The 8,328-nt window shown below is 49.9% G+C and overlaps 1 protein-coding gene across 1 annotated transcript; it reads left to right on the top strand.

The window, feature by feature from the left end:
- Positions 1-24: 24 nt before the first annotated feature.
- Positions 25-2,452, top strand: purg (purine-rich element binding protein G). Its single transcript, XM_078955636.1, has one exon. It carries the CDS (start codon positions 1,356-1,358, stop codon positions 2,364-2,366), a length of 1,011 nt encoding a protein of 336 aa, XP_078811762.1. The 5' UTR covers positions 25-1,355; the 3' UTR covers positions 2,367-2,452.
- The last annotated feature ends 5,876 nt before the right edge of the window (positions 2,453-8,328 follow it).

Raw genomic sequence — 8,328 nt, 5'->3', positions numbered from 1 at the left:
CAAAAGGATCCAAAGTGTGCCGTTATGTACTTTTATTTTATAACGTAATAAGCTGTTATCTAAATTCAGAGAAAGGATCTACAAACTTGTACATCACCTCCTCCCATTGACAGGGGCTCATTGCTTCTGTGGAGTTTGGTTCAAATCCAAAGGGAAAAGCAGCTTCTTACAAACCTTTTAACAAATGTTTAATTTAAACTCTAAAGAAGAATCTGGAGCAGAAACGGTGAAAAATAAGAAATTCAAAAAAATTGATATTTACATTCATAGCTGTGGGTTACAGTTAAAATAAATATTTGAATCTTTTTAAAGCTCCACTCTGATCCTCTTTCGATTAATTTTTCAAAGCGTTCCCCTCCGTCTCTTAATAAGGATTATTACGTTTTTGGCCAAAATAAATAAAAAACTGTCGTTTTCGAGGACATAGTTTCTGCAGAGCGGCAGGAGTTTGTCAGAAATTCACCTCTGAGTTATGGTGGGACCACTGGAATGGAAAACCCCGCCCCTATGCTGAGCAGGGGCTTGTGGTCCACCCAGTTATTTTTCGTCCGCTCCTGGTTCACAACGATTTGAATGTAAATACTCAGACATGAAACTTGAGCTGAATTTTCTTTATGACCTCCATCATGAAAAAAAAAACAGTATGTTAAAAACCCCAACGACGTCCTTTTCATCAGAGTGGCTCTTTAATTGAACGAATATTTTGTAAATAAACAAAAAGTCTGCCTTCTTTTTGAACACGTGGCGAATGACTGAACATCCTCCCACAAACCTGTCCACCGGAACACGCGACTTTAGAAGAGTAATCAGAGTATTTCTGAGAGTAATGGGCTGAACTGGTGAAAGGAGCGCGTGCTTGTTAACAGCTGGAGCAGAAAAACGTGCTCGTTTCTATTTTAAATGTGAGTTAGAAGCTGGAGGCCGCGTGAAGCTCCACGATGCCCTCGCGTGGAGCAGCTTCATCACCGGCTCCGTGGAGGATGCGCGTTGCAGATGTGCGTGACGCGGCTGCGGAGCGCGCAGCTCTCAGTCAGCGCTGACGTCGTGTCTCTGTAACGGAGGGCTTCTCGGGACGGGGAGGAGGGGGGGAGCGGGTTCAGTGAGTTCATTGGGTTCATTCTTGCCAGCACGGATCTGATCGCCGCCGTTAACGAGCCGCTGCGGCGCGGACAGCGGACGGACGATGGAGGGAGGGGTACAGCCGACACGGCCGCACGGTCCAGCTTCACTTAAGCGCGGAGAAGTGAGCGCATGAGTCCGAGGAAGCAGCCATTTGCAGGTGAACGTGCAGCAGCCGCTCCGCCTCTGGAATGGAGAACCCGCTTTGTTCTGCGGTCTGACGGCGGAACCGAACCATGATGGCCGATGGATTCTGCAGGGGCTCGGACAGGAGCAGGGCGAAGCCTTCGGCCGAGCCTGTGCCTAGGCAGGGTTACCCTGGGCCGTTCATGCCGGCTGCGGCGCAGCAGCAGCAGCAGCAGCAGCAGCAGGGGACCGACATCCAGGAGCTGGCCTCGAAGCGCGTCGACATCCAGAAGAAGCGCTTCTACCTGGACGTGAAGCAGAGCGTGCGCGGCCGCTTCCTGAAGATAGCCGAGGTGTGGATCGGGAGAGGCCGCCACGACAACGTGAGGAAGAGCAAGCTGACGCTGTCCATGTCCACGGCCCCCGCTCTGCGCTACTGTCTGGGAGACTTCATCGATTATTACGCGCGCATCGGGCTGCGCGGGCTGGCGGAGGAGCACGGAGAGCGCCGCCGGAAGGCGCCGGAGCAGCCCGCAGCGCTGTCCCCCGTGGGCTCCACGGGTTCCGACGAGCACGGACACCGCGTCCTGAAGAGCGAGTTCATCGAGAGGGACAACAGGAAGTACTTTCTGGACCTTAAGGAGAACCAGCGGGGCCGCTTCCTGCGCATCCGGCAGACCGTGGGCCGGGGCCACGGCACAATGGGGTACTACGGCCAGGGCATCGAGCAGACCATCGTGCTGCCCGCGCAGGGGCTCATCGAGTTCAGGGACGCCCTGTCGCAGCTCATCGAGGATTTTGGCAGCGAGGAGGCGGACGAGCACGGCCGCGCGTCCTCCCGCTGCCGCGCGCACAGCCCCGAGCTCCCGGAGGCTGCGTCCTTCCGCGTGGACAACAAGAGGTTCTACTTCGACGTGGGCTCGAACCGCTATGGCGTGTTCCTGAAAATTAGCGAGGTCCGACAGCCTTACCGGAACACCATCACGGTTCCGCTGAAGGCCTGGGCTCGGTTCGGAGAGAACTTCATCCGTTACGAGGAGGAGATGCGCCGCATCTTCTCCTGCAGCAAGGAGGGAGGAGCGGAAGCAGCCCGGCGGGACAGCACGGAGCATGAGGACTGACGTCAGGCGCGGGTAGCGCGCGCCGCCGTCAACACGCCTTTGGACCGCGCCGCTGAGTCGTGAACCGTCCAGGTCAAACCTGCCAAGAATATCCATCCGTCCACGGCCTTAACACCCCCCCCAACCCCCCCCCCAGCCACTCCGCGCGCCTCAGCCCGTTCTGCACTGGGCCAGGTAGGGCTCTGCAGGCCACGCCCCCTCTTTGCTGTCCAGGATGTGCTGAACATATCGTGTGAAGTTTAGTCCTTAGTTTTCCTTAAAAAACGATTAAAAAGTTAATGAAGACAATCCCAAAATGATGACCCACTTTAAGAATTTCCAATGAGGGGGGACTGATAGGGTTTTGGAGTCCCTTCGTCCCCCACGAACCCCTCCCTCGGATGTGAACGTGGCCTGAACACTGAGGGCAACAACACCTGAGCTCCGTTCTGTTGATGTGAAGGTGGAAGTATTACCCATCAGTCATTCTGGAGGGTTTCTCCTTTTTTGTGTTTCCTAAAAGTCTCTGGGAACGGTGGGGGGGGGGGGGGGGGGGGGGGGGTCCATCTCTAGGAATTTACCTGGAGGTCGTGGTCAGGCGTCTGTTCTCTGCTGCTCAGGCTTTCGGGCTTGGGGGAAAGTTCAGGGCTGTGGTAGGTCTGCAAGTCTACAGGTCTGCAAGTCTACAGGTCTGCAAGTCTACAGGTCTGTAAGTCTACAGGTCTGCTAGTCTACAGGTCTGCAAGTCTACAGGTCTGCTAGTCTACAGGTCTGCTAGTCTACAGGTCTGCAAGTCTACAGGTCTGCTAGTCTACAGGTCTGTAAGTCTACAGGTCTGCAAGTCTACAGGTCTGCTAGTCTACAGGTCTGCAAGTCTACAGGTCTGTAAGTCTACAGGTCTGCTAGTCTACAGGTCTGCAAGTCTACAGGTCTGTAAGTCTACAGGTCTGCAAGTCTACAGGTCTGCAAGTCTACAGGTCTGCAAGTCTACAGGTCTGCAAGTCTACAGGTCTGCTAGTCTACAGGTCTGCAAGTCTACAGGTCTGTAAGTCTACAGGTCTGCTAGTCTACAGGTCTGCAAGTCTACAGGTCTGCTAGTCTACAGGTCTGCTAGTCTACAGGTCTGCAAGTCTACAGGTCTGCTAGTCTACAGGTCTGTAATCTACAGGTCTGCTAGTCTACAGGTCTGCTAGTCTACAGGTCTGCTAGTCTACAGGTCTGCTAGTCTACAGGTCTGCAAGTCTACAGGTCTGCTAGTCTACAGGTCTGCTAGTCTACAGGTCTGCAAGTCTACAGGTCTGCTAGTCTACAGGTCTGTAATCTACAGGTCTGCTAGTCTACAGGTCTGCTAGTCTACAGGTCTGCAAGTCTACAGGTCTGTAAGTCTACAGGTCTGCTAGTCTACAGGTCTGCAAGTCTACAGGTCTGTAAGTCTACAGGTCTGCAAGTCTACAGGTCTGCAAGTCTACAGGTCTGCAAGTCTACAGGTCTGCTAGTCTACAGGTCTGCAAGTCTACAGGTCTGTAAGTCTACAGGTCTGCTAGTCTACAGGTCTGCAAGTCTACAGGTCTGCTAGTCTACAGGTCTGCTAGTCTACAGGTCTGCAAGTCTACAGGTCTGCTAGTCTACAGGTCTGTAATCTACAGGTCTGCTAGTCTACAGGTCTGCTAGTCTACAGGTCTGCTAGTCTACAGGTCTGGAAGTCGGCAGATCTGCAGCTTTCACGTCAGATACACTGATGGTGTGTTTCTGTAGCTCCTGACACCATCAGGCAGGAACCAGTGCCATCCCCAACTGGGTTTGGAACCAGCATCTTTTGATCCACGATGCAGTTTTAGCTTCCGCCTGTGGGGTCTGGAACATCTCAGCTGGTGGTGGGCCTCAGATGTCATAGTACCTGGGGTTTAATCGCGGTTCTGACTTAAGGCTCAGCAGGTCAAATCCACCTGACTGCTTCAGGATTGGGGTGGACCGGTCCTGATCTGGTATCTGCCAATACTCCCCTCACACAGTGTTTCTTGTGTCCTTTCTGATCTGGATCAAGATGTGTGGCATGTCCATTCATTCCCAGTGAACAGAACCACTGGGTTAACATGGTTAGAATAGTGACCTGGTTACTCTGCACAGGGGTCTGGATCAGCGCCACACAGACGGGTTGTTTGCACAAATGTTGCACAGAAGTTAAGACTTATTGTGACCTGGTCGGCAGTCTGGACTGTCTTTAAAGCTGTTGGTTCTGAGTCACATTTACCAGTGCGGGTCAGGCTGGGTCCGAAATATAACTGCTGAGTGTTGGACTTTAGAGCAGCAGAATGTGAACAGTAACCTCCATTTGGTGACTGGACCGACCAGACAGGTTTTTCCCCAATTCCGTCCTGACTCACCTTCTTCATGTACCCATTAGCACGAGCTGCCGGTACCAAACTCCAGCAGAGCGGTCCAGACTGGTTACTTTGGTTCCTGGTTATAATGTGCTGTGATTTGGTGGAAAAAAAGTTCCCAAACTGAACAGATTGGTTTGTCTGGTGTTCAGCAAGCGAAGCAGCTCAAAGCCTCTCACTGTCGCTGGAGCCTATCCTAGCCCTGTTGGACAAAGGCGGGGTACCGTTTGAACGGGTCCCCAGTCCATTGCAGGGTTATCTCAAACACTTGATGGTCAATGTGCAGGACATAATAAACAGTTCAGAACCTGAAACAATGGAGTTTAGTGGACTGACACAATCGGTACACGAGAGCAGAACCTCATAGATGCAGTTTGGGTGGAGCTGGACCTTCGTGCTCTTCTGAACACGACCAGTTCTGCTGACTGATGCATCAGGGGAACAAACAGGGTTTGGTGGGTCAGAGTTGTTTGAGTTAAGCTCTGAGGAAGACACTTTTTCTAATGAGGAAGATGACGGACTTCAGAGCAGGAAGAGCCTGTGGGGCGGAGCTTGAGCACTGACGGTTTATTGATAAACATCACGTTTATCATTGAAAGCACAACTTCCATGACCATGGTGGTGGAGTTTCAAGTGTGTGGGAGCTTCTCAAGGGACAGGTGTGTGTTTGCTAGGGAAGGGGGCGGGGCTTTAGACTGTCACACTTCAAAATAAAAGCACTTTAAAACAAGGCACTTTGACCAGAAGGACTCTCCATCTTAGAGTGCACGGTGACAATCACGGATGCGGGGTCGCTCAGGGTCCGTCATCATTTCCATGTGTGCAGCAGACCACATAAGACTCATGAAACCCCAGAGGGTGAACGGATCCGTTTGACCCGAACCAAGTCTAGGTGAAGTCTGAGGCGGAAACCCAGCCCACAGTTACCTTTAGGTGAACCTGAGTGAGAGACGAGCACAGCGGCGTGCGCGCTGGCAGGGGTCACACGCAGCTCGGAGCTCAGGCGGTCGTCTGCTGAGAGCTGCTCTGAAACCAGGAAAACCCAAAAAAGGAAGCACAGAACCGCTTCTGATTCTTCCCCCCTTATCACAGTTTCTGTGCACAGAGGCTCGTGCGTCAGTCAGGTGTGCCCGCCCGCCGTCCAGCCCCCACATGAAGTGGTGGCGGTCACATCGGGGATGAAACATTCCTCCTTGTCCTCCTCCTTAGGGTTCGGGCTGAATTTGTCTCAGACACTTTCAGCTGAAACGGTTTGTTGTTTGGAATTGGAACCAACTGCAGCATCTCTGCTGGAAACGGAAACAACCGGACTAAACCCAAAAATCATGGTAGCGCGAAAAATCTGTCTGTGTTTCGGAAGTTTGAAAGGGTCAAACCCAAACCTAAAAACCTTCAGAGGCTGGTCCAGATCATCTGGAATCTGAGAATGTCCCCATTTATTCTTCAAACATTCACAGATCCAACAGGTTTATTGAGTCTGCTTTAAACTTAGGAGGGGAGGGGCTCGGGATTTTTTTTTCCGAACTGCTGATCACGCTCAGTCTGGGATTACCCAAAAACTTTTCTCTATAATCTGTTGCAGGAAAATATTCAAACCCAGTTTAGATAAACGGTTCTTAGAAATCTGATGGTTGAAACCAAACTCTAAAAGAACTAACTAGAACTTTCAAACCGGACAGAAGTGTCTTGGTTAACGCCTCCCAGCCCCGGTCTCTGTTCTTGTTTCCCTTGAAGTAAAAGAGTGAGGTGGGTCCTGTGTGTTCGGCACGCTCATGCACGTTCGTGCACGCTGAGAGGTGTCAGTGCTGTGTGGTGTGTTGCCTTCAGTGTTGCACTGGCAGACGTGGAGAGTTTGCATTCTGCCTAAAATGAACTGAAATGTGATTTCCATTCGTGTGGTTTGCTGGTGTGCTTCGTAGTCCCGTGAAGTAAGACTTATGAAACAGAGAAATGTTGTACTCTAGCACTTTCTTTAACGTGTACTGTATCGAGCTCATCTCCATGTAAAGTACTGTATGACTATTCATGACTTGCCTTGTTGAAATGATGATATATTTAGACACGGTAAACAGGAGCAGAGTTCAAAGTGTGTGCATGCTTGTAGTTGGGTGCCAGTATAATAGGGTCAATATGAAAATGGTGCTATGTAATAAAGGTGCTTCAATGGACCCCAGATGAATGCATGTCAACCAGGATCTATAAAGAGAAGACACCGGGTGTCCCACTGCGTCCCAAACAAATCCACCTCAATTTGAACGCAGAATTCATGCTCAGAGGCTCGGCGGTGCCCCCCCTCATCACCACCACGACTGTTCTACAAGCCAGAAACGACGTCTGCCGTGAGACGTTCAGAGGACCGTGCAGGCAGCCATGGCAGCTCTGCGCTCAAACACTGCAGCAGACGTCAGCGGGGCCGGCCTGAAGGACCAGACGTTCCCGCGCAGAGGTCATCTTTCATGCAGCAGTTATGATGCCGCCAACGTCTCGGTCGGTCTGAATCCACGCTGGAAGCTGCTGGTTGTTCTGGTCCATGCTCTTTTTATGGTTTTCATTAAATGTTTTCAGGATGACAGAAGCTCTCCTTCTTCACCGAGTGTCTGTGCTTTATTTGTGCTGCTTTTACTGCCGACGTGGAGAAAGAAACAATTCTGAGGAGAATTGAAGCTCCTGCTAAAGGAAGCATTGGGGTCACAGAGGTCACATCCAAATCAGACCAGAACCGTCTCCACTTCAACCTACCCCCCAACCTGACCTCATTACAGCAACCATTTATGATTAAAGTGAAACAGTTGGGTAACACGCCCCCCCCCCCGCCCCACAATCATCATGTACAGAAAAGAAGCAAAAAAACTAATTAATGATAACGATTTTTTCAAACCAGACTGCTCACAAATTTTGAGTGGGGTGTAAAATTGGACTTTTAGAAGAGGGGTCAGTGGAAATTTGGTGGACAGATCTGGTGGACTTTATGAGAACTAAAACATTTTGTTGACTTTAAATGAGTGAGTGGAAGGTGGGGGTGTGGCCTTATGACATCCTCGTTTTTGAATTGGCAAATTATTAATTGACTAAATTAGGAAATCCTGTGCAGAATGCCATTAAAAACTATTGTTCCACTGAAAACTGCACTGGTTACCTACGGAGCCCCTAAACGGCCAGTGATGACAAAAAAATTGAAGTAAAAAAAAAGTTTTTTGAAGTAAAAAAAAAAAAGAAAAACTGGTGCGCACCTTAAACTAATTGGTGCGCACCAGTTAGTTTTTTTATTTTTATTTTTACTTCAAAAAAGTTTTTTTTACTTAAAATTTTTTTTTTACTGAAAATTTTTTTTCATCTATGGCCTCTTAGGGGCTCCGTAGCAAGCAGCTAAAAGAAGTTTTTTTTTTTTTTATCACAATGTACTTTAAAAAAAAAATAATACTGCACTAATTATAAGGGACTCTGCACAAAAATTTGAAAATGTCATAATACTGGAGAACATGCTCTGTGGAACATTAAATGATCTCGAACAAACTACGTTTTTTGACACAGAGGGCCACACAACCGGGAATATTCCACAACAACTTCAACACTATTTTCAAAGCGTCCCCAGTGGTCTTTTA

Source organism: Oryzias latipes, chromosome 12, assembly GCF_053564925.1.
Source record: "Oryzias latipes strain Hd-rR chromosome 12, Olatipes_Hd-rR_3.1".
Taxonomy (NCBI): domain Eukaryota; kingdom Metazoa; phylum Chordata; class Actinopteri; order Beloniformes; family Adrianichthyidae; genus Oryzias; species Oryzias latipes.
Note: the sequence above shows the minus strand (reverse complement) of the source record. Positions and strands in the feature narration are given on the sequence as shown.